This window comes from Carettochelys insculpta, chromosome 1, assembly GCF_033958435.1.
Source record: "Carettochelys insculpta isolate YL-2023 chromosome 1, ASM3395843v1, whole genome shotgun sequence".
In the NCBI taxonomy this organism is placed as follows: Eukaryota; Metazoa; Chordata; order Testudines; family Carettochelyidae; genus Carettochelys; species Carettochelys insculpta.
The window spans coordinates 17,712,180-17,738,602 of NC_134137.1; the positions used below are offsets into that span (position 1 = coordinate 17,712,180).

A 26,423-nucleotide genomic window follows, 5' to 3' on the forward strand; every position below is an offset into this window, starting at 1 on the left:
TTCTAATTTTAGGATGAGAACCATGGGAGATTATACTTAAAAAGCACATGGGAACTTTTTCAGGGAGTAAAGGCAATATATCGTGTTGATGGAAAATAGAACATGGAAAGCAGCATATGCATGTACACCTGTGCATGTCCTGCAGATGTGCTTAAAGTTATTGTAGCTCAAGTCAACTTTCTGGCTGGTTGGATTGAACACTAGGTGCTGAATTCTGTCAGCCATGATCTGAAGCTCCTGAGGCTGCAGGACGAAGTCCCATGGCACAAGCATTCTGTTTTTATATTTATAAGTTCTCATTTGAGTCTATAGGTTTTGCAATGTCCTGCTGCAATCGTTTGTCCTTAAGTGGTGGTAATCTCCAAGTTCTTCGAGTGATTGTTCATGTCATTCCAATACAGATGTGCACTCTCAGTTGCTGGAAATTTTTTCCTCTAGCTGTAAGCTATCAGGTCGGAGCGTCACCTCCTGGAGTGGTGGTGGTATAGCGATCAATATAGGCACCACCTGACGTGCTCCCCACTCAATTCCTTCTTGCCACGGTGTTGGTTGGGGGAAACTCCCCATTGCTCGTGCAAGCAATCTTTTTAGTTAACTGGTAGTGGTTAGATCTTATATGTAAATAGGTCTTTAGGTGTTAATAGGTGTAAATAGTTCTATTGTTAGTGGTGTTCAATGGGCCCTGAGTAGGGAGGTCATTCCCTCTCCTTGAAGCCTCAGTGCCAGGCATGCCAAGGTCTCCAGGCTTAAAAGTCTGCGTTGACTGCGGGAAGCACATGCTGAAAAGTGATCCTCCATTCAGTCTGCTTTAAGTTTCTGGTTGAGAGTCACCAACGGGATCATAGCCCAATCTATAAACTCTTCCAGCTGAGGACCTTGAAGGACAGGGCTCAGCACCTCAAAGTCCTATTGATGAATATGGCTCAACAGCCTGAGAAATCCCTACCTGCTGAGCCACGCACATCTTCCTCGGTGTGGGATGCACCGGCACTCAGCTGGGTCACAGCATCTACAAAGGAGAAGGGGGTCTGGTACCATACTGAGGGACCAGTACCTCAACCTCCTCAGAGACATAAGTGTCAATCCCCAGTGCCTCACAAGAAGAAAAGGCACAACAGGGACCATTCTCCCGTGGCTTCCAAGCACAAAGAGTGTTCCCGTGTGGCGTCAGGACAGATGTGCCACGGGCAGACCATGAATTGTTGGGCTTTGATGCTGGTCTGGAGGTCTAGTTCCAGCTCCCTGCAGCTACCATCGCTGCTGGAGGTGTTCCGGGTGGCTCACCAAGAAGGAGCGTGTGCCTGAGGCAGGTATTAAGTTGTCCCTCATCATGGGGCAAGCACTCCATGGTGACGTGTCCGCTTACATTTGCGGCTCCTCCAGTGACTGTGGCACCGGTGCTGGCACCATCCTGGCCAGTGCTTATGCAGGTACCCTCAGGACTGGCACCTCCTTGGTCTTTGGCATTGGAGGCCTCTGAGTTGAAGTCCTACTTGTACTTCTCCAATTCGAGCACGAGTAGGAGAGCTTGCTCTTCATTCAGACTGAGTCAATGCTCCACTCCAGGACAGTTACAACCAAACTGGCAGCTGGCTCCACAGTGGCCTTTCTGGACTCCATGGGCATTCCACAAGAGCCGGGGCAGTTCATTTGCCCTCTGTCCTGGGCCCCATCAGTGTTGGGAAGTTCCTTGGTACCACATTGGGCACCATCAGCATCACCGGGAGCCCCTGTACAGGATATTTCATTGGAACAGCTGCCTCCTATGGAACCGTCCTTGTTGGCACAGTCAGTAACCTCGACACTGATCCCCTAGGTGCTTTTATTATCAGCGCTGGTGGTTCTGACACCTTTTTCTTTGATGCTGTCTGCCATGTTGCTGACCATGCTGGCACTTGTGGGGCCTGATGGGTTCCCATTGACATCTTCAACAATGGCTCCTCTTGTGGTGCAGGGCTCAGCACCATCCTCCGTGGGCTCGGCATTGCTGAGACAGATGTCGGAGCTGTTCCCTGTAGGTCAGAGGGTGGAGGCACTGTCCCTTGTGGGGGCCATGTGGACAGCTCAATGAAGGTGTGTGAGTCCTCTCCATCTTGCCCATAAGAACAGTAGGGCCCTCTAGCAGCTGCTCTGCCAGGTGACCAAGGCTTAGGGGGTTCAGGTGGAGGAGGTGAGGGATGAAGCCAGCCCAATTGATGGCTAACTTGTCCTTATAAAGTCTTACTACTATGGCACTGCCTCTCATTTAATACTATCACCCAGATGGCTAAGATTGTGTGGCAGACCATGGTGTTGGCCTAGCCCACAGCAGTGAAGAATGAGAGGAGGTCTTCTATTCCCTCTATGGTGCAGGAACACCTTTTTACCACCCCGACCCCCTGCCCTTTTGTTGTGGGCTCGGCCAGGTATAGGGAGAGACAGGGTTTCAGGGGTCTTCGCCCAAAAATAGGGAAGTTAAATGTTTGGAGATCTCTGGTAGGAAAGTTTTTTTTTTTTTTATTCAACTGGCGGGTGTAGGGGAGGGGGCTACAGTTGCAAATATCTAATCAAGCCCTCCCTGAGTAGATAATCCTACAACACAGCTTCCTCTCTCTCCAAGTTCATGGAGCTGATTTTTCCCCCCCCCCCCACCCCACCCCTAATGCCAAACCCAAATTTGCAGCATTAGTGGAGAACAAGCTGACTTCTTGTGTGGTTTTGCAGGCCACCCTAGATGCTGTTGACATGACAACAAAGGTCATGGAATGAGGTGTGACCATAAGAAGGGGTGCATGGCTTTAGGTCGTTGGCTTGACATATGAAGTACAGAAAACCCTTCAAGACTTGCCTTTAAGGGGCCATCCCTTTTTTTCAGAGAAAACTGATAAGAGGCTACATAGCTGTAAGGACACCAGGGCCACCCTGAGATTGCAGGGCCTTCATATGCCTGCAGTGCAATGCAGGTATTTTACCCTATGCCTTTCCTGTAGGCAATTCCCCCCCTCCAGACAAGGGATCAAAGTAAACGGAAAAGTCAGAGCATCAGGAGGTGCTCTCACCAGCCTGTTCAACCAAGGCCAAGGTCAACAGAAGCCCCCACCAGGGCCTGTGTCCAACTTTTGAAGGTGTGGTTGAAAGTGCCACACCACTCCCCATTGTGGATACAGCATGCCCTACATTTTTGTTTGGGTTATCCCTGTTCAATCATGCCTGGTGTCATACAACATCAGATAAGTTGAATCAATTAATCTATTAATGTGTGGTGCAGGTCAACTTTTTAACTTATTTTTCCTGTAAGTTCTTAAATGGAATACCACTTTAAAAGTTCATTTAACATCCACTTACTTTTGTATGACCATAAAGAATATCCATCCTAGTGAATCCATAGTCTGTTCTGCACAACAATGATATAGTAATTATTCTGTGCTTAAACGAGGGAACCAATTTTTTTTCTTTAAAGAATTCAAGCCCTTTATGAAAAGGGCTTTCCTTTAGAATATGATGGAAACCTGTAGCAGAAGTTCAGACTGATGGGATTAAAAAGCAGTTTCAGTATTGTTAATGTTTGTTCCACAAGTATGAGATTTGTCTCCATCCTTAAAGATCCCATTTTATTGTTTTACAAGAGATACACCAAACTTGACAGACAAAGAGGGATTTGGAAGCGGGGGTGGGTGGGGAGAAGCATGAAGCTTGATTATTTGGATTCCTTAGGTTAAGCTCCTTGACGTATGGACACTTGTCTTGTGTTAGAGATGACTGGAGTTCCTAGGCACTACTGCAGGAAAAGTAATTCCTCAGAATTTGAGGGAAATCTTTATAAGAAGGCGTATGTAAAACTGAAATTTTGCTGTAAACTGCTTTGGTTCCCTGAGTTTGCATATTTCTGTCTTGTCGCCCTGTCTTCCTGTTCCTTTGTTACTATTTTACTTAATGGAGGACATTCAAGACTCCTGAGTCCCTGTCCCAGTTCTGTTGCCTGAAGTGTGGTGATGTGCTGATGACTTGACTTAACCTCTCCATGTCTCCATTTGTCTCTCTTAAAATGGGTGTAACTGCATCCGGCACTGTGTAAGTTATTTTATTTTTATCGCCATTGCACCTAGGAACGCTAATCATAAACCAGGATCCAAGTCAGGGGAAAGAAGCTGGTATGTGGGGCAATTAGAGGTGAGCTGTCCAGACCTTGCTTCTAATGAGAAGTAATGGATAGGGTGAATCGATATTGAGGGGGCTCTGACAATGAAGACAAGCAGATTAAGTTTGATGTGCTGGAAGGCAAGCTACTAGAGGGATGCAGACCCATGAGCCTTTTGGAAGGCGCTATGGAAGCAGTGTTAATCCTATTAAGTGACTTGTCCTAGATTTCTCAGTCTTGTGGCACGTGTAACTGATTGTTGATTGTTGCAGGTTGCCTAGTTGATGATGTCCTTGGCATGACTCTCTAGCCAGCTCCAGCTGTAGCAGCTCCTTCCTTTAGCTTTGGAATTTCCTAGTTCTGTCCTCGGTATGTCAGCCAACATGGCAGCTGTCACCAAGGAATGAGAATTGTCTTTTTCCTTGTCTCAAATTCCTAGACCTTGCTCCATCCCTAAAGCTTTATTTTCTGTTCTGCATTCTCCAAGCACTCTCCACTTTTGAACTGGAAGTGATAGTGAAAGGTCAGCCTCCAGAGCCTCGAGCACATTCCTTTTTCACTTCCCATTCTAAAACTTTTTTAAATTAGTTTGCACAGGTGGGGAGTATATTTGAGCACTAAATGCCATTAAAACAACCCACATGTTTTCTGGCAAAACATACTATGCACCCACTTCTCAACATTCCAAGTCCCCTTCCAGTACAAACTTATACCCACGCCAGATCAAAAGCAAACGCTAGTAAGCCTGTCGAATTCGGTTGTTCCTGTGCTCTGAAGATGGACCTGGGAGTATGCTTATTTTGTGTTGGAACTCTGCACGACAGGTGCGAACGGTCTGAATTCTGCTTAACTCTGCTTAACTGTACAGAACATCGTGTGGGTTGGGAAGCTCTATCCTGCGGAGGCCCCAGCTCTGAAGAGGCCAAGTTTTGATTCTCTTGTCAGCTCTCATTACCCCAATAGTTCCTCAACTTCCTTGGATGTTGGCTCCCTGTTCTCGTGGCAGGTATCTGTGACCTTGCTGCTACATAAGTATCCTTTCAACTGCCCAGAGCAGTTGAATACTGAGCTAGCTATGGGTACGCTAGTATGCAAGGCTTTGAGCACAGAACTATATATTGTGCATGCTGAAATTTAACACCTCTACCTCCATTGTGGAGAGCCAAAGCGTTTTGAAGAATGCTAATAAGTATTTGGATATTTGAAAGAGTCAGTGTTTTAGATTTATGGAAATAATTATGAAAGCTGGAAATGGAACGGATCCTTCATCTGTTTCCACAAATTTCTAAAAATTAATGTCCAGTTACTTATGATGGAGGTGAGAGTGAGGGGAAGCCAGAGGGCAACAAACATCAATCTGTGTCAAAACAAAAAAAGCTGTCATGTAGCACTTTAAAGACTAACAAGATAATTGATGAGGTGATTAGCTTTTGTGGGGCAGACCCGCTTCTTAAGATCAATCTGTGTTTTTTGTTAGGACAGTTTTAAAATTCATGGACCAGTTACTGTTGCAAATTAATGCTGTGGTCTTTGAGATGCATTGTAGACTAGTATAGATTAATTTAATTAAATCTTAATACATAGTCCTTGGTGTAAACAGGTCTAGTGGAATTGATTCTCTGGATCAAGAGAGATGGTCATTTATTTATTTGGCATATACAATCTGGTCAAGCCAAGCCACAGAGTTCTTATCAGCAATGTTCAGGGCATGAAGACCTCCAGGAAACAGTCATTTAGCAGTCCTCAGCAGTGTGTCATGGTTTGGGCCGCCAACATCAACATAGCAACGAAGGGTCCTGTGGCACCTTATAGACTACCAGAGAAGTTTTGAGCATGAGCTTTCGGGAGCACAGACTCACTTCGTCAGATGCTGGTTTTGGAAATCTGCAGGGCCAGGTATAAATAAGCCAGAGCAAGGGTGGGGATAACAAGGTTAGCTCAGTCAGCAAGGGTGAGGCTTACTACCAGCAGTTGATCTGGAGGTGTGAACTCCCTTGGTGTTCACGCCTCCAGATCAACTGCTGGTAGAAAACCTCACCCTTGCTGACTGAGCTAACCTTGTTATCCCCACCCTTGCTCTGGCTTATTTATACCTGGCCCTGCAGATTTCCAAAACCAGCATCTGACGAAGTGAGTCTGTGCTCCCGAAAGCTCATGCTCAAAACTTTTCTGGCAGTCTATAAGGTGCCACAGGACCCTTTGTTGCTGTTACAGATCCAGACTAACACAGCTACCCCTCTGATACTTAACATCAGCATAGTGGATTGTCTCTAAAATGCCATTGAAATTCTGCTGCAGCCTTTTCTCCAATTTTTAAAGTATTTTGTGTGAATTGCAAATGTAAAACCTGCAGATTGCTGGAACCAGGTAGAGCTACTGTATGAGTATGAATGTGTGTCAGGAAATCCTGACTTCAAAATCCTAGCCAACTGGGTTTAGTATTTATGAGTAAGTAGAGAGCACTGTTGAGGTGATTAACAGCAAAAAAGTGTAAGAAGATTGGCTCTATAAATGCTGTACTAAATCCTGTTAAAATTTCTAAGATTGTAGTTCAAGCAATTACCCATTAGTGCAAAAGTTAAGGACACTTAGCTCCATATAGAACAGTTTTTCCATAGTCTGTTATCTTATACGTACAGTTTAATGGCAGTTACAGTACTTTAAAGATTACTAAAATGGATAGAGGTTTAGTTTAAAATAAATACAAATAATCTTCAGTTTCCTTCATGTATTCAAAATTTCAGTGATTCAGCATCAGCAATGCACTTCGTGTGTATGTGTTTGACTGGCCATATTTTTGTTTTCATCAATGTCAGTCTTGTGAAATGACTATTTGGGTGAAAAACACTGGCAATGGCATGTTCATCTCACTGCTGGGTAGTATCTTCCATATGGAGTTATCACCACCTGAAAAAGTGGAAGCAAAATATTCAAGAATCTAAGCTATTAAATTACAAATACTGATAACAGTGTTTAACAGATCAGCACTTTATCCAGCCTCAAAGACAACTGAGGCTACCTACACTGGATTTCTCATGATCATTGGTCCAAGGCTTCACATCCCAGGGACTGTCCTCTGGTCAAGAATTAGATAGATCTCTCTCAAGTGCCAGTCACTAGTACTTGTGAAGCTGAGTTTTCACTCTTCGGTATTTTGGCATGTGATGCCACAGGAGCTGAGTTCAGTGGGAAAAGTTCAAACTAGAATCTCTAGCTGTACTTCCTTTTGGGATAACTACAATCTACGCTACTAGAACCACTTGTTTAAAACAACCCTATGATACAGGCCACTTTAATTATGGCCATAAATCACTTGTTTCAGAAATCAAGTATTTATGCACCACCAGTGTTTCAGGCCACTTTGTGTGTTGGGCAATACTGACTTTGATTAAACAAAATTGCATTTTGTTTGGCGTAAACTGACATTTTTATTGTAAGCATAGTTCACCTTGAAACATTGTTTGGGTGGATTCTGTTATGGATCTGTCTTTTGAATATGTGGATTTAACTGGGTGAGTTAAAAATTGGACTTCATAGGATCATGGACATGTAGGCTTAGCAGGGATATCTAGAGTAATCCTGCTCTCTTCTTCTGCACTGAGAAAGGACTAAGTATATCTGTATCATCACATACAAATGTTTTGTCTCTTTAAAAAAACAACCTTCCATTAATGGGCTCTTAAGAGTTTTTCTGGTATCATCAGCTGAGATTTCAAGGAGCTTTTAAAGGAGCATTTAACTCCCCTTAGAATCCTTTGAAGGCAGCTCCTATGGCCATTTCTACATGCTAATACACGGAGCGAAAGACGCTAATGAGGCGCAGATGCAGATTCCCCACGCCTCATTAGCATAACGTCGCATGATTTGGAGTCCGGAAGACCGTCCTTCCAAACTCCAAAATGCCGTGTAGAAGTGCGGCCCTGGGGGGGCTCCCAGAAGGACTACTTCCAAGGAAGAAGGGGCCTCTGGAAGAAGGACTTCCTTCCAGAAGCGCCCCCCAGGGCCGTGCTTCTACACGGTGTTTGAGTCCGGAAGAACAGTCTTCTGGACTCCAAATCATGTGATGTTATGCTAATGAGCCGTGGGGAATCTGCATCTGTGCCTCATTAGCATCTTTCGCTCGATGTATTAACATGCAACTTCCAAAGGAAGTGGCCTTTGTAGAAACGGCCTATGCCTTACAGAAAATTGAAAATTAGAGCTACTTCATCTTATTTTCAATGGCCTTGCACCCCATGTAGCTTGTACCTTCTGGTGCTGTTCCACAAGGTTCTTTCTGAGCCAAATTGATAGGGATAAAAACCTTGTAAAACAAATGTTTTCTTATAGTCTTAACTATGACACCAAGGTTATTTACCAGCATCTTTTATAGTATTGGTGTGGTTAATTAAAGTTGAATTACATGCCTTATGGGACATGGTTAGCATGTTTATTTTTTCAGTTTAGTTTCTTTCTCCTGAGTAGCATTGAAAGTGCTAGATTCCCCCATGATACTTTCTAGTGTTCTGAGAAGGCATATCTAACATTCCTCTAGGTGTGTTTTGCTATTTAATTCCTTCAGTTTTTTTAACTTATAGTTTTGAAAAAAGTTTAGCAGTAGGTGGTGAGTGCCCAAGTGTCATGCTACCGCTGTTAGTCGGACTCGGGGGTGCTGAACATGTAGTAATCACACCATAAAATCCTGATCTTCAACCATTTAAGTGTTGCAAACTTCAGTCAACATGGTGGAGCTCTGTGACAGCCCATCATGTTCCAGTTACCTGATCTCCTGTAAACTCATGCTAAAGTTCTGTGGTGCATAGCTCAACCTAGTTAATGAGGAAGATATTTAAGACGGCAGAGGTACATTTTGTTGTTTAGGTTCATGCTGCTTCTGCTGTCTGGAGTAACTGGTATGTTCATTATGAGGGCATGTTCCATATTCCATTTATTCTATAACTTGTGTCTTTATTTTTCAGGCTTCATAGAGCCCAGTGTGCAATTAAACAGACTCAGGTAACCGTTCAAAAAATAGGAAGGGAGATTGAAGAAAAACTGAGACTGACATCCAGAAGCAATGAACTGGTAGGCTTTCACATTCAATTTTGAAATATTACTCTTCCAGACTTGCTTAAAAGAATGCAGTTTCATGGTGCCCAATAGGCATACAAGTGTCTTTTAAAACTCTAGTATAAATGCTCCTTACATTTAATATTAGCTATTTTGAATGGAAACTTATCTGGAAAGTTCAGTGTATTGGATTTGGGGTTACATCTACATTACAGAGAAGAAAAAAATTAATAGGTCACTTAATGCTTTACCGTGCTAATGCATAAACATCAACTGTATAATGAATACAAAAGATTTGCCAGCAAAAATAAAATTTGAGATTGGGATTAATCTACCATTGGAAAGTGTGGTGGTTTCTCGTTGTTCGGGCTAAGTCTAATTGTACCAATTTGCAGCCCAGTCTTTCAGACTCAGTTCAGTGTCTGGAATAACTTGTCAGATGCAAAAATGGCATGTCCATTTTAAATATTAACTGTGAGTCAGCTATAGCTTTGTGCTCTGGGGCTTTCACTGGCTTTTAGAGAAAAGCAGCATATTGGCATTAGTTTCTGTCACAGAAGAACTGAGCTCAGTTCAGAGCTGTGAGCCAATATAGCCAAAATTGCTCATGGTGACTTCATTGAGAAATTTATATTGGCATCCATTGGCAGGCTCCTGGCGCCAAGTATCCGTTTAAAAAAAAAATCCAGTCATTTTGTGATGTGCTAGGTCCTGGACTGAGAATACTGAGTTAATTTCAGTAAATCTCAAGCTAGGCTAAGGTTTTTGAGAAACTATGGAATATCCATTTTTAATCCAATTTTTTAACTATATAGTAGGTGAAAAGTGTGCATCATTTTACTTAAATGGTAAACTATCTTCACATCCAAAGATTTGATATACAGTTTGATGTGGTCATTTGACATTTAGTTCATTGTCTTTACTACTGATACCTTACAGATGTGTTCTGTTTCTAGCTTTCTTTCCATATGTTTCAGGGAATCATTTGTACATGTAGGTACAGATACTTCTTTACAAAGACATGTACAAAATATATACACTAAACCCAAGTCCAGAATGTTGTAGCTTCTCAACAGACATATATTGTTACATCCAACAAAATTAGACATGATAGGCTAGTTTATAGGGAATAGTGCTTACAGGTTGAACCTCTCTAATCTGGCAACACCTGTGGTCCAGCATGATTTTATTTAGCTGGATGTCTAGTTATCAGGGGAGTGGCCAAGTTTCCCATGGTCCCATAAAGTTTCTTTACAGCCACCAGTCCTGGCTGTCAGTGTTCTGTGCTATACTTTACCCCCAAATATCTTCTAAGAGCCCAGTAAACAGTGGAAAAGTGTTGGTACTGCTGCTAGACTATATTGATCTCCGTGGTTTGGCAGATTCTCTCGTCAGCACTGGTCAGTTCCTGAGGGTGCTTAACTAGAAAGGTTCAACTTGTATTTCCATTTATATCTTGTTTTTCCCCTCCCTCTGCTGCTGTCAAAGTGTGTGATTACGAGTACATTCCATTTAAATAGAATTTTCATTTAGATATTTTTTTAACTGTAATTTAGGCATGGTTTCTTGACAGCTTGGTAGCACAACCTTTTGGTGTTGCTAGGTCATGCACGTAATTTAATGTTACCATATTCAATTCAAGTAATCCTTTCAAGATATTTATTGAGCTATCTTCTTCTTAGAAAAAAAAGAGTGAGTGTTTACAATTGAAGATATTGGTACTTCGCAATGAACTGGAGAGGCAAAAAAAGGCACTGGGTCGGGAGGTAGCCTTATTGCATAAGCAACAAAATACATTGCATGATAAAGGTGAGTGTAGAATGACTGGAATTTTTCCAGTGCCAGAATTCAGTTACCTATCTAAAAGGTTGAGTAGTCTGCTTTGAGAGCATGAAAACTACTAAAAAAGCAAGACCACTTCATCTTTTGTAAGCACGTGGATGCCCACTTCACAGGTTCCAACCCTGTGTGTTTTATCCTCAGCCCAAAAGGCTTGCATTTAGCCTCTGCAAGCTCTGCGTCAGCAGAACTATCATGTCTTAATATGCCACAGTGATATTAGAAGATGCAAGTAGAACAACAGCATAAATACTTTCTGTTATCAGTCTTGCCCAACAGTTAAAACCAGCTAAGAATGCTATTTGTGGAGATCATACCATGTAATTCGCACCAGACTTTAATCTAAGCAGTTAACAATATCCAAAATGTACTAATGCAACATCAAAACATAGTGATGCTGTAGTAATAGCACACTTCAAGTTCAATTTGTGAAGAATGGACTATTACTAATATTGCAATAACGTGTAGGTGCTATGTTTGTGGAGCCAGACCCCATTTTATTAGATGCAGTACAAAACCACAGACCTTCCCCACAAAAAGCTTGCTATTCAAGTCAGTTCTTTAACACTGTAGCATAAAGCTTATTGTTAATATAGTATATTAACACCAAGTGCTTGTCTCTTCTTTTTTACAGCATATCTATGGACTGAGCTCCATAAATATAAATAATTTGATTTGAGCATGGGTCTTCACAGTAGGTTGAAAGACTAAGGCATTCAAAAAATATTGATATTCTAAAAATAGAGGAAGGTCCTGGTGTCTTTTACCCTTAACTCTACCAGTAGAAATAATGGAACTACTTTTATCTGCATACCTCTAACTGTGGAGACGGGATGGGCAGATTTCAAGTGGGATTTAGGGTTTGCCATTGATTGTATTTGGTTGCAGTTCAGTTCAGGTGGGGATCCAGCCCTCGAGGCTCAGGGCTCCCCTCCCAGCATCTGGTCCGTGGCGGGGGATGCAGAGCCCGGCTGGATCCAGCTCCCAGGCTCTGCCTGGTGGAGGCTACTGCCACTCCTCCTCCCTGTCTCCTGGCTGTGGGAATGACAGTGTAGTGCTGCCTGTAGAGAAGCTTCCTCTTCCTGCTCTGATTGGTTTGAATTCAAGCCAATCAAAGTAGTTGGGTGGGGGCCTAGAAGTGTGGGAGAAAAGCCTCTTCAGGAAGCTTTTCCTCCATACTGGATGGAGGCAGTGGTGGTTTGCGCATGGAGGTAAGCGCCGTGCCCTGCCCCTGCTCCCTCCTGCTGCCCAGACACCCCAACCTCAGCCTGTTCCTGTAAATGCCACCCCACCATCCATGCCCATCCTGTTCCTGTAGCTTCTTCCTGCCCAGATCCTGCACTTGCTCCTGCACACTGAACACCCCCATTTTTGGTTCCCTGCAAGAGTTAATCTGGCCTGATGGAAGCCTTGAACCTCACTTCACCCTTCTCCATCCCCATGCCTGTGGTGCTGGAGCATGAGGGGAATTCAGTTTCTCAGTCATAGGCTGCATCAGTTTTGTGTAGTGAGTTTGGGGGGCTCAACTCAATCAATTGTAGTACCCTGTGGACCGTCCTCTCAAAGATTTGGTTGCCCCCAAAAATTCATTAGCATCTTGAGGCTGCTTAACAACAACATGACTGGCACAGTACTGAACAGCAACAAATCCAAAAGCAACCTCTTTTTGAGGTCAAAACAGGAGTCAAACAAGGCTGCATCATTGCCCAATCACTGTTCTGCATCTTCATTGCCATCACCCTTCACTTAATTGATGATGGCAAGCTTCCAGATGGTGTGAAGATTGTCTATAGAATGAATGGAAAGCTTCTCAATCTCAGGAAACAAGGCTAAAAGCAAGACTTCCACAACCTCAATTATGGAGCTCCCATTCATGGATGACAACGTGGTTGTCGTTCTTTCTTCTGTAGCCCTTCAGACCATTTTTAGCACCCTCACCAAAGCATATGAAAATCTCAGCCTGAAGTTGCACGTGAAAAAGACCAAGATGCTCCACCAACCCTTGCCAACAGGACACACTCATGTACCTTCTATTGAAGTCAGTGGAGAACTGCTGGAAAGTGTGGAGCATTTCCCGTACCTTTTGAAGTCATCTTTCCACTAAAGTCAGCATTGATGTGGAAATCCAGCATCATCTGAGTTGTGAAAGCTCTGCTTTTGCTTCTCTTAGAAAACCAGGAAATTTTTGCCAAGACAAAGCTCTTTGTATACTATGCTATGGTTGTTCCAATGCTATTGTACACATGTGAAACTGGACAACATACAAGCATCATTCTGAAGGCACTTGAACAATATCATCAACACTGCCTCAGGTGAATCTTAAATATATCTTGGGAGGATACGTGCACAATCACTAGTGTCCTGGAAGAGTTGAACATGACCAGCATTGAAATAGTTATTGTTGACAAACAACTTCTATGGACTGGTCACTTGGTTCAGATGTCTGATTAGTGCCTGCAAAAGTAGATTGTGTTTTCTGGGCTGAAGAAAAGACAGAGGAGCACTGGGGGCTAGAGGAAGCAATGCAATGGTGTACTGAAGGCACACATGGAAAAAGTGCGGCCTCAACATCGGCACTTGAGAACCTTGCCCAGGACCATCCCTAGTGGAGAGTGGTAATCTATGAAGGGGTGGTACAATTTAAGAGGTCCCGCCACAGTGCAGACAAGGAGAGGCGGAGAAGAAAGTGTCAAAAACTGCCCTTTGTCCCTCCAACAGCTACCGCTTCTGTGAGACCTGTGGCTCCAGAATTGGGCTGTTTAGCCATCAGTGGACTCACATATGGGAGGGTAACATGAAGAAGTCCTACTCGTTATCGAGTGACTGCCAAAAGAGAAGGCAGAAGAGGAAATTTTGGGGGGGTGAGAGGTTTGTTCGCGTCTCACTTTTATGTGCCCCCCGATGCAAACAGGGTTCACTACCCTGGTGTAGAATTTGTGCAGGCTGAATTTCCCCTTTTAATGGGAGGGAAGTGTGGTTTCTACAGCTATTCTCTCTATTGCCCCTATATGGCTACATACTGTAGAAAACATGCATAGTGGTAACTGAAGAGGATTGTGTACCCAAACTTGTATCTAATTTTCAGAAGAAAGCCAACATTGAACCATGAGTAATTCACTGAATAAGTAATGTTAATCATTCCTGTTTTCTAGGAAATGCATTTGAGACAGAATACCAAAAGCTTCAAATGCATAAAGAATCCCTGAATGAGTTGAGAAAAGAATGCACAGCTAAGAGGTAAAGGGACCATTCATCTTTTTTCTCTATCACAAGACCATCTTTCCATTGTCCAATTAAAGATACTTGGACTAGAATCATAATATTGTCTTTTGTGACCTTGGGCAAGCCACTGAATCTGTCTCTCAGGTTCTTGATCTGTAAAGTATATGTAACAATCCTCAGTTCTTCTGTCTTGTTTAGCATTTAAAAAGTGGGGTGCAGAGACTGTATTTATAGGACATAAGATGAGGCCTTTAGGCACAGTTGTAGTATAAATAATTGCTTTATGACACTTAAAATTGGTCTCAGAATTGGAAAGGGCACAAGCAATGTGTTGGCATGACTGAAAATTACAGGCCAGCATTGCTTCTATAATCTGCCCAACTGCCAAGTTATCTGAGGCTTTCTTTATTACCAAGGTGGGGTGTGTGATTAATGATCTTGGTTTCTGTCCCCCCAAAGAGAATTGTTTCTGAAGACCAATGCACAGCTGACCATTCGGTGCAGGCAGTTGTTATCAGAGCTTTCCTATATTTACCCAATTGATTTGGTAAGCTTTTCAAACTGGTTAAGATTCTTGCTGAGCTAGAATGAACTTTTTGTCTGCCTGACTTGTTCTGTAGCTGCCTTCAAAGTAAAATGCTGCTTTCTGCCATGCTGTTTAGCTTCATGCCCATGTAACTTTTTTCTCCTGTTTCTTTTCTGATGTGTGGTAGTTTGAATCTGATAGTGCTTGTCTGCTGGGGATGCCCTCTCAGCGGGAGCCACCAGCTGCCATGGGCCCCAGGTCAAAGTGGGAAGGGGAAGTTAGATTGAGTGAAAGTGTTCACGAAATCATAGAGTTCACAATTTTAAGGAAGGGTAGAAGGGAGAAGAGCAAAATAGAGACAATGGATTTCAGGAAGGCAGATTTTGGTAAACTCAGACAGCTGGTAGGTAGGGTTCCGTGGGAAGCAAGACTGGGGGGGAAAACAGTGCAGGAGAGTTGGCATTTTTTCAAAGGGACATTATTGAGGACCGAAAAGCGAGCTATTCCACTGCATAGGAAGTATAGAAAATACGGCAAAAGACCGCCTTGGCTTAACCAGGAGATCTTGCATGATCTCAAAATATAAAAGGAATCATAAAAAATGGAAACTAGGACAAATTACAACGGATGAATATAGGCAAACAACACAGAAATGCAGGGGCAAGATTAGAAAGGCAAAAGCACAAAATGAGCGCAGATTAGCTAAAGGCATAAAGGGAAACAAGACAACTTTTTATAAATACTTTAAAAACAAAAGGAAGACCAAGGATAGGGTAGGCCCATTGCTCAGTGTGGAGGGAGAAACAGTGATGGGAAACTTGGACATGGTAGAGATGCTTAATGACTTCATTTCAGTCTTCACCAAGAAGTCTGAAGAAGGAATGCCTAACCTAGTGAACGCTAGTGGGCAAGGGGTAGGTTTAGAAGATAAAATAAAAAAAAAAAAAGTTAAAAATCACTTAGAAAAGTTAGATGTCTGCAAGTCACCAGGGTCTAATGAAATGCATCCTAGAATAATCAAGAAGCTGATAGAGGAGGTATCTGAGCCATTAGCTATCATCTTTGGAAAATCATGGGAGACAGGAGAGATTCCAGAAGACTGGAAAAAGGCAAATATAGTGCCCATCTATAAAAACGGGAATAAGAACAACACAGAAAACTACAGATCAGTCAGTTTAACTTCTGTGCCAGGAAAGATAATGGAACACGTAATTAAGGAAATCTGCAAACACTTGGAAGGTGGTAAATTGATAGGGAACAGCCAGCATGGATTTGCAAAGATCAAATCTTGTCAAAACAATCTGATAGCTTTCTTTGATAGGATAACGAGCCTTGTGGATAAGGGAGAAGCAGTAAAAGTGGTATACCTAGACTTTAGTAAGGCATTTAATATGGTCTCACGTGATATTCTTATCAATAAACTAGACAAATACAACTTAGATGGGGCTACTATAAGGTGGGTGCAAAACTGGCTGGATAACCATACTCAATAGTTCTTAATGGTTCTCAATCCTGCTGGAAAGGTATAACAAGTGGGGGTTCCACAGGGGTCTGTATTGGGACCAGTTCTGTTCAATATCTTCATCAACGATTTAGATATTGGCATAAGAAGTACACTTACTAAGTTTGCAGATGATACCAAGCTAGGAGGGGTTGTGAGTGCTTTGGAGAGGATAGGGCCAAAATTCAAAATGATCTGGACAAACTGGAGAAATGGTCTGAGGTGAACAGGATGAAGTTTAATAAAGACAAATGCAAAGTGCTCCACTTAGAAAGGAACAATCAGTTTTCATACATACAGAATGGGAAGCGACTGTCTAGGAAGAAGTATGGTGGGAAGGGATCTAGGGTTTATAGTGGACCACTAGTTAAATGAGTCAACTGTGATGCTGTTGCAAAAAAAGCAAACCTGATTCTGCGATGCATTAACAGATGTGTTGTGAACAAGACACAAGAAGTCATTCTTCTTCTCTACTCTGCACTGGTTAGCCCTCTGTTGGAGTATTGTGTCCAGTTCTGGGCACTGCATTTCAAGAAAGATGTGGAGAAATTAGAAAGGGTCCAGAAAAGAGCAAGAAGGATGATCAAAGGTCTAGAGAACATGACCTGGGAAGAACGGCTGAAAGAATTGGGCTTGTTTAGTTTGGAAAAAAGATTAAGGGGGGAACATGATAGCAGTTTTCAGGTGTCTAAAAGGGTGTCATAAGGAGGAGGGAGAAAACTTGTTCTTCTTGGTCTCTGAGGATAGAACAAGAAGCAATGGGCTTAAACTGCAGCAAGAGAGGTTTAGGTTGGACATTAGGAAAAAGTTCTTAACTGTCAGGGTGGTCAAACACTGCAATAAATTGCCTAGGGAGGTTGTGGAATCTTCATCTCTAGAGATATTTAAGAACAGGTTAGATAAATGTCTATATCAGGGATGGTCTAGACAGTACTTGGCCCTGCCATGAGGGCAGGGGGCTGGACTCGATGACCGCTCAAGGTCCCTTCCAGTCCTAGCATTCTGTGATTGTAAATGCCAAAAGGAAAGGGTCATATTTGTGCTGCATTTGGGTAACAGGGTATGACCATTGCACCTCTTGTGGTGGCATATGAAATGATGAGTAAAATTAAAAGTGGAGAGCACAACATCATAATAATCTTACTAAACTTCACTAACTTAGCTAAAGTTTAGCATAGTAAGCAAAAAATGCTCAACAGAAGGAGTTCAATATTCTTCACACAGTAGCTCCTTTTGGAGGGGGCATGTTAATGAGGTGCTTCAGAAGATGCTAATGAGGCACTGACATGAATATGTAGCACCTCCTTAGCATAATGGCGGCAGCTCATGATTCAAAAGTGCCACTTTTGGAGTGCCACCACCCATGCAGACAGGGGCCTTTTGAAAGGATTCCCCCTGACTTCAAAAGCCCATTTTTCCTATTTGGTTTCGAAAGGAGCAGGCACGGGTAGAGACAGACAGCTAATATGTGTAAAGTGACTTTGTAAATCCAATTGCATGAAAGTGAATCCATTTCTGTTTTGAGAATTAGGCTTTTGAAAGTATTTTAAATTTAAGGTGTGAGAGAAGTGACTCAGTTTTTTCTAAATTTTCTTAATTTTGAATTTTTCATCTGCATTAACTGATGCTTTACAGAGTCTGGTCTGGTTTTAACATGCCTGTGTGTCTTTTTGTTTTTGTTTTTGTTTTTTTTGCTTGGAATTTGCAACTTATTTTTAGGTGTACTATGTCCCATTCTCATTTTCTGCTGTTCAAATCCATAGAATGATCAAAAGGATTACTTCGTCTGTGGAGTGAAACTGCCTAATTCTGAAGACTTTCAAGGTAGCTGGCTATTTCTTTCATTTAGTGCTTATAGTAGTGTCACAAGTAACTTTATCATTGGGCATCCTTGTTATTTTAGGAGCCAGCCACAGTCCACTTGTGGAGACGGATTTAAAAAAAATCTGACAAGCAGGCAGTTCTGATCTAATGTCTAATCCTTGCTCACCTGTGAGTAGAACTAGCTGGGACTTTGACTAACCATTTGTTGCTGCAATAGCTGATTTGTAACAACCAAGCTGTGTCAGCTGTTTTCTCCTGATTCCCAGTAGTCACCTATAAAACTAACTCTGACTGATTTCTGCTGGTGAGTCCTTCTGGGACTTCCCTAAGACTCAAATGTCACCACAACCGCAGTCTGGCAGAAAACATTTGACATTATTAGGTAAAGACACATCCCTTGATGTTCTGAGCTTCTTCTCTCCAAGCCCCCACATTCTGGAAGAAATATTTGAAACAGAACAGTATGTAGTTATAATATTTAATAGGTACCCAGAAATGGATATGGAGCCAAACCACTGGTACCAGGAAATACTACAGACCTTCAGTGATTTAAATAATGGAGCAAATCTCACCTTCAGTCAGGCAAAAATAAATAACTTAGTCGCTCCTGAGTTGACATGGATCCATTGAGTTTGGGGATAGTAGAAACCCACCATTATTAAGTTTTCTATTTTTTGTAGCCTCTCTGATATCCCTGAGCATTTCATAGTCAACGTCACCATATTAGTCAGGTGGCTGATAGTATAGTATAGCAATGGGAATATATTCTTGTAATTCAAGGATGGAATTTCTGTAGAGTGATTCTGTGGTGCCATTTGCTTAATTTAAGACCTTTTCAATATGTTGACTCTTGTACTTTTCTTTCAGGTATAGTGCCCCTCAGTTTTTTTTTTTTTTTTTTTTTTTTTGTTTTTTTTTTTTTTTGTTTTAAATCAAGGAGACTGTTCCCATGTTTGCAAGGGCAATGGGGGCTCTGGTTCCTAGCCTCCTGGCAGCCTTCCAGCCTCTGCATTACCATGGGGCAAGCGGGCACTCAGGCTCCCAGCTCTGCTCTGCCATGGGGCTGGTGGGCGCTCCAGCTCCCAGCCCTGCTCTGAACAAAAGTGGTGGTATGCCATACCGGCACAAAAACGTGTTAGTGCCTCTCCTCCACTAGCATGAGCTACTCTGCCATTCTTCTATACTCTGTACCGTGGTATTACCATGCCCATTGATTATCGTTGTTCTGGCGAGTTTATCTTCTGTCTAGTATAGCAATAGCCTCATTTAATACCAGGTACTATAGTTCAACCATCATAGTAGTTAGATTTATAACTATTTGTCAGTATTTAGTTGTCTGCTTTCATGTGGTGTAATTGAATGGAACTCTTTTTCATTTGATTGTTTTTCATCAGCTCTTACTCCTTTCCTCTCTCCTTTACCAGAATACGGAGGATCCCTGTTAATGGATCCTCCTTAAGAAATGTCTGTCTGAACAACATGCTCTTCTGTACTTGTCAGCTTTTTCTCCAGCCCTTCAGTTTGAAAACTCCTCTGACTTTTTTGAATTCTACATGCCAGCAGTCTGGTTCCATTTTGGGTTAGGAAGAGACAGTCCTTTCTTTATAAACTCCTCTCTTCCTAAAAGGTTCCCCAATTCTTCATACAACTGAACCCCTTTTTCCCTGTATCCTCATCTGTGCATCGAGATGCTGCAATTCTGCCTGGCTTAACTGGCCCTGCTGTGGGATTGGAAACTTACTAGCCAATACTACCATGGAGGTCCTGGATTTTAACCTCTTACATAGTAGCCTAAATTTGGCCTGTGGGACTATTCTGTCTTTCCCTATGTCATTGCAATCTATGTGTACCCTGACCACTGGTTCCTCCCTGTCATTGCAGCCTTCACACCTTGCAGGAAATTCACTGGTCCGAGAGAATACCTTGATGTCGTGTGGCAGGAGTGTCCCAACAGTGACTTTTTTTCTCTTCCTTCCCGTTTGTTGGTCTTCTACCCTGAGACTTTCATCCTCCCCAGCAATACAAGGGCTGTCTTACAGGGGGTGAGACTACTCCATCCCAGAGGGTCTGCTCTGTCTCCCTTAGTTCCTACAGCTCAGCAACTCTGGTCTCAGGAGCCTGAACTTTGATCCTTGAAGATCAAGAGCTGCTTACATTGAATGCATACCTAGGTGCATATAATAAATATGCTTCATTCAGGGGAATAAACTGATACCCAATACCCCCTGCTCTGCCGCTAGACTTCTGCCTGCATTTTGTGTGTGTGTGTGTCTCTCTCTCCCCCCCGCCCCCCCGGGGAGTTGTTGGCCTTTGTTTAGCGAATGTTAGGTGTATCTGGCTGTCCTGTTCTGTCTTTAAACTCCCATGTTTACGGCCCTCAGTTGCTGACTCCGTTGATCGCTTGTGTATGTTTCCTGAGTAGACCTGCCTTTTGTTAAGGAACTGGGAGTCAAATGATGGCAACCATGGCCTTTGTAAGAAGCTCTAAGCTGTGCTCAGCACACAACCTCCCCACTCCCTGCAACAGGCCATGCTGAAAACTCCAGTCAAGCATGCACACAGACAAGCTGAGGACAAAGTCACCTAAGAGTCATGTAGTTGTTGCTCCTTCACTCTGAGAACTCTTCTGCAAAACACCAGGTTTTCTGCTTTTGTTTGCTTGTTCCTGCTCCTCTTTTGCTAAAATAAGTTTTTAAAAACCTAATGCCTGTAGTTCAGGAATTTATTATTTAGGGCACAAGTTCTGTTATCGGAGTTGGAGGAAGGACAGAGGAGCATTGGGGACCAGTAGGAGCAATATAAGGGCATACTCAAGGCACACATTAAAAAGATTGGTGTTGCATTGGCATCTATGCTTGGGAGAACCTTGCCCATCACTGTCCACAGTGGATAATGGTAACCTGTGAGGGGGAGGTGCAATCTGAGAGGTCCCGCTGCAGTGCAAATAAGGAGAGGTGGAGAAGAAGAAAAGAGGGGTAGAAATTGCCCTGCATCCCTCAAACAACTACCACCACCTGCCCCTTCTGTGATAAGAGCTGCAGGTCCAGAACTGGGCTGATCAGCCATCAACAGACTCACAAACAGGAGGGTAACATGAAGACGTCCTACTCGTTATTAAGTGACCACCAAAAAAAAAAGTATAGTATAAATCATGAGTGTCCACCCTATTTTTTCACTGGGGCACATGGCAATTTTTTACATGTTCTGGGGGATGAACAGAAAATAGCCTCAAACCACCACTGCCACCCCACCCCCACCCACCTACCCCCAGACTTAACCCCCCTCATAGCCCCAAACCACCCTGCCCCACAATACCAGGATTAACTTACCCAGGAGCACTGCATGTTGCTATCCACTGCCAGCTCCCAGGCTTCTTCCACCCTGGGGCTGCTGGGATTAATGTACCTGGGGCTGGAGCTGCCAGCTCTCAGCTCTGGGGCTGCTGGAATTCCCCTGGCCCCTGTGGAGCTCTGCTCCATGGCACCAGGGCAGCTGGCAGAGCTCTGCTCCCCAGAAGAGTTCCCCCATGCCCCAAGGCTGCTGGTATTGTCTTGTGCACCTGCAAAGCTATGCGCCCCGAGGCTGCTGGCAGAGTGTTATTCTTTCAGCATGGCAGGGTGCTGCTCCTGCCATACTGTGCAGGAGCCAGAGAAGGAGTCAGGTGGCAGAGGCGGGAGACGCAAATGTCTTCTTAAAGAGACACATGTGGCTTGGAGCCGTCCAGCTGAATTATAAAAATGGCACCAATGCTGGCTCAGCAGGCTGGATAAAAAGGCTCCAGCCATGTGTTGGACACTCCTGGTATAAATCCTAGCAAATTTTGGTGAGGTTACTGATTTAATATGTTGGAGTTAAAATGTCAGAAAAATACTAGTGAAATATTGAAGAAATAGTAATCGCGCTGTTGTCTAATTGCCACATTCTATAATTACAGCTGTCTTGTTTGTAAACATTTACAAGTATCTTTGTGCCAAATTAGGTTGTCATAACTTATTGGTACTGTCCAAAGAGACTGAGTCCTTTCCTGTCTGTCGCAAGGAATTAGTTTGCCTGCCCTGTGGCATAATGCAAACTGAGTGGGGGGCAGGGAGGAATGAAATACTGAGGGTGTTCTTGTTTGTTTTAACTTGGAAAGTGGTGGTTGATTTCTTGCTTGTTAGCATAGTATTAGTGGACAATTTGTTTTTAAAAATAAAATCAGAACTCTGACTTCAGAGCTCTACTTTAATGAGACCTGTATTTGCTGTAGACATTGGATTTTTTTACAGAGTAATTCCTTGGAATGGGTGTTGCTTTTAAATCTGTGTCATGAATTGCCTTATTGAGAGCAAGGTATGACTTCATCGATGTCACAGAGGAGATAAATTAGTGTTTTCCCTTCCTTGTTCAGTTCCTTGTGTATTTCAGTTAGTTTCACCAGAAAGTCTGTTGTAATTGGAAGGAGTTTGGGCTGGCTGTAACTTCTTTCCAGCTATGAATGGATTCACATGTAGCTTTTAATGAGCTAGAAAATAAGATGAAGGTACAGTTTGAAAGTTAAAATTCCTTTAAAACATTAATATTTTGTAGAAAGAGGGTTGAAGGTGGTATGGAAGAGCCATAAATCCTCATGGAGGTAAATTAACTTTTTGTAAACATAATTTCATATCCCCAGTCATTTGCAAAACAAATGTGAAACTTCTTTTAAGAAGACTAATGGTTAAAAATATTTTTGTACAGTTAGCGGCCAAGACTAGGGTTCATATGTCGGGATTTGGTTTCTCTTATCTCACTAATGTCTAAAGCAGGTGGTCTCAAACCAATGACCTGGGAGCCATCTGTGGCCCAAGCAGTTCCACAACCTGGCCTGCACATGGCTGTTGGCGTGTGAGTCCCTACAGCCCTGGACAGTGTCTTTTGTCCTGTTCCCCGCAAGTTCTGCTCCTGCTCCACCCCAGACCTGCCTCTTCCTGATCCTGCTTCACCCCATTCTTCCCAATAGTACTCCCTTCCCTCAAGCCCCTCTGCCCAAGATTGGGAGGTGGCAGCGGCACAGACTGCTACATAACTCTGCTTGCAGGGGGCCCAGGGCGACCATACACAGACAGTTCTGTGCACACCTCCCCAGGATGCAGGATCTGTTGATAGTGGCAAAGAGCCACAGGCTTCCAGGGACCACAGCAGATTTTTGGCACCTCTTTCAGGTCTGCTCAAGATATACAGACCCACCCCCTTTCCAGTCTTCATACTCTGAATTGGTGTCAGTCTGCTATACATCCATTGTCAGTTGTCACCACAAGGAAAGAATCCTCCACAGTTGCCCTTTTGGACATTACCTTGCCAGGTGGAAAGGTTCTCCATTTAGTCTACCCAGTATGGTTTCTCCCCAGTGCAGGCTTTCTTTTCGGAGTACCTCCTCAGCCTTAAGCAACAAGCTCTATTGACATCCTTTGTAAGGGTCTGCTTGGTGGCCATATTGGTGTTCCATCTAAGAGAGCTCGGTAAATCTGTATTCTCCAATCCATTAATCAGTTCTGAAAGGACCTGGACAGACTTCACCCCCCCCCCCAAGGTGCGTCAGCCACTCCGTCCATGGGACTTCTAATCTAGTTTTGTCTAAACGCATGGGGACACCCCTACCTTTCTTATAGGGAGGTGTTTCTGGCTTCAGTTACATGCAAAGAGTTTCTGAGCTGAGAACTCTCTCATTGGTGTCCCTGTGTACAACCATTTTAAGGACAAGGTACATTCCATATCCAGTCTTTCTGCTCAAGGTGGTATCCAGTTTCTATATGAGTTGGGACATCATTTGGCAAGTGTTGTACCCTAAGTCTCCATCCCCTTGATGACCATAGGGCACTTATTTATGGAATGAGGTGGTTCAGGAAATCACCTCAACTGTTTAGTGTTGAGGGTCACCTGGCCTCTCAGTGCATCTCTTCATAGTGTCATCTCTCTGAGATTATGGCCTCGTGCGTATACCCCACCTCAACTCACAGCACACTCTACTGGGGCCCAGGCTTCCTGCACTGTGTTTCTAGTTCAGATCCCTATGCAGGAAATATGTCGGATGGTGACCAGGTCCTCAGCATATACCTCTGCTGCATGCTATGCAATCATATGGCAATCTAGCAGTGATGCAGCCTTTTTGGAGGGCAGTGCTCCAACCAGTTCAAAACTCTAACCCTACCTCCTAGACTTGGGCTTGAGTCACCTGATTGGAATGGACATGGACAAGCACTTGAAGAAAAGACAGTCAGTCATCTTTTATTACTGTTCTTTTGAAACAATGTTCGTTCCCATTCCCATACTCTTTCATTTCCCCTCTGTCAGAATAGCCAGCAATTAGGAACTGTTTAGGGAGAGGGTCAGCAGGGCCCGATATTGGGCACTGTGGTGGTGTCTTTGCATGACCGACTCGACTGCTCTCTGCTAGGGGGAAAAAACCTTACAGCGATTGTGCATGTGCACACACCTGATTGGAACAAACATGAACTATATGCCTCAGTTACAAAGGTGACTAACCCTGGTCTAAAGTGATGTAAGAAAGCTGCTTCTTTTTGCACTGTAGGTGTTAGCGAGGTCATTAGCTGTAGTCGGAGATGTGCAGACCCCTGAATATTTGAACTCTGGCCTATGGAGTTTTAACATTGGAAGTTGAGAACTCTTTCCCTTGGTGTTTGAAAGATTTGGGGTAGGTCATAAACCAAGGGCTCAGACTATCAACTATTTCATGACACCTTTCAACACAAGATATAAGTAATGTATTGGGAATAACGAGATTTAAAACCAGGATTGTTTTTCACCTTTAGCATCAGAATATAGTGCCTCAACCATTAATTTTTAAAAAATGTTTAAACATTTTATTGAAAATGCAGTATCTCTATTTATTGAGTGCTTAAATGTGCTATCACATCATAAACATGTCAGAACCATGTATTGTAATAAGTGTGATCTGAATATGTTTAGTAGTGTCAATAACACTTCTGTAAGATGCAGTATTTTTCTTTCATTAAATGTGCAGTTATTTTTGTTTACTAAATGATTATTTTTGTCACGTTCAAGTGTTAGTTTTTTTGTAATACAAATACCCTTTGCATGCTAAACTTCACCAATGTGTTTAAAATGTTTTAACATATCAGAATTCAAGTGGGTATCTTTTCTTTCCTTTCATTAACAGCAAAAGATGATGGAAGCATTGCTGTTGCCCTGGGCTACACTGCACACTTGGTCTCAATGATTTCCTTCTTCCTACAAGTGCCACTCAGGTATCCCATCATTCACAAAGGTTCCAGATCTGCAATTAAAGATAATATCAATGACAAACTGACAGAGAAAGAGCGAGAGTAAGTATGTTATTGTCATATATGCTTATGTAGCATCTCAACTTGACAAGAAGGTTGATGGAGTTGCAGTAGCTGATATTGAAATTTGTTTTTAATGCCCGATGAGTGCAGTTTCCATGGTCATGTCTGTCTCATATGAATAAGCTTAGTTTGAAATTTTGTAGCAGACCAGTTCAACTAGATAAGACTTGTTATATGTACTTTTATTCAAATTGTATAAGTTTAGTGGCACAATGGACCAACTTTCTTTACTTAAAAAACAAAGAAACCCTTCATTTTTCAGTGGTAAAACTTTGTCTCACATGTAGACCAGGAAGACGACAGTGAATTCTGAGTTCTTGGAATATTTTTCCGTTCTTAGACTTATCCATAGTCAGAATTCTAACCAGCATGCATTCAATACAACAAATTTCTGTTTTTCATTCCAAGCAGTGAAGACTTTTTCACTATGCTGTAACATCAGAATTTTAATTCCTGGAGTTCTTTCACATAGGCTTAGTTACCTCTGCTGAAAGTTTAAAATAATTAAAACGGAGACCTGGAAAAGTTTAGGACAGCCCTGAAATGGGAAAAGGACACTTCATTGATCATACTCAGAATCAGTTCAGTAGTTGACTACCTACGCAAGCTTGCACAAAATCTGAGACAACAGACATGTCTCTTTGCAGTAACTTTTTATGCTTGATGTTAAAACTTGGCTTTCAGTGAAACTGAAAGTACTCTTAGACATGGTGTTACTACAGGTGCAGCCATAATTATGTATGAAATGAGCATTACGAAATGAAAGTTCCCTGTTCTGTGATATTAGTTTATAGTACTTTCTGAGTCTGAGACTTCCAGTTAGTGTGTGGCTTTGATTAATTCACCATCTGGTCTATGTGTAAACAGCGTGATGAGACGATTGAAAGGAAACCACAAGGAACCCAAGACTGAGTTATGGATCTTATGCTGTAAGCCAGATATGCGGGTATAAGCAGTCTTTCCTGTCTAATTTCTGATCAGTTGTTATGGGATTTGATT

General features: G+C 42.8%; 1 protein-coding gene across 1 annotated transcript in view; it reads left to right on the forward strand.

Moving 5' to 3' along the window:
* The window catches only part of UVRAG (UV radiation resistance associated), a 157,109-nt gene that overhangs the window by 50,339 nt on the left and 80,347 nt on the right, over positions 1–26,423 (forward strand). The window contains exons 7-12 of the mRNA XM_074981318.1: positions 9,076–9,181; positions 10,849–10,975; positions 14,158–14,242; positions 14,687–14,774; positions 18,018–18,078; positions 25,238–25,403. Of these exons, the coding sequence (XP_074837419.1) occupies positions 9,076–9,181; positions 10,849–10,975; positions 14,158–14,242; positions 14,687–14,774; positions 18,018–18,078; positions 25,238–25,403 (633 nt within the window). The remainder of the gene's footprint in view (positions 1–9,075; positions 9,182–10,848; positions 10,976–14,157; positions 14,243–14,686; positions 14,775–18,017; positions 18,079–25,237; positions 25,404–26,423) is intronic.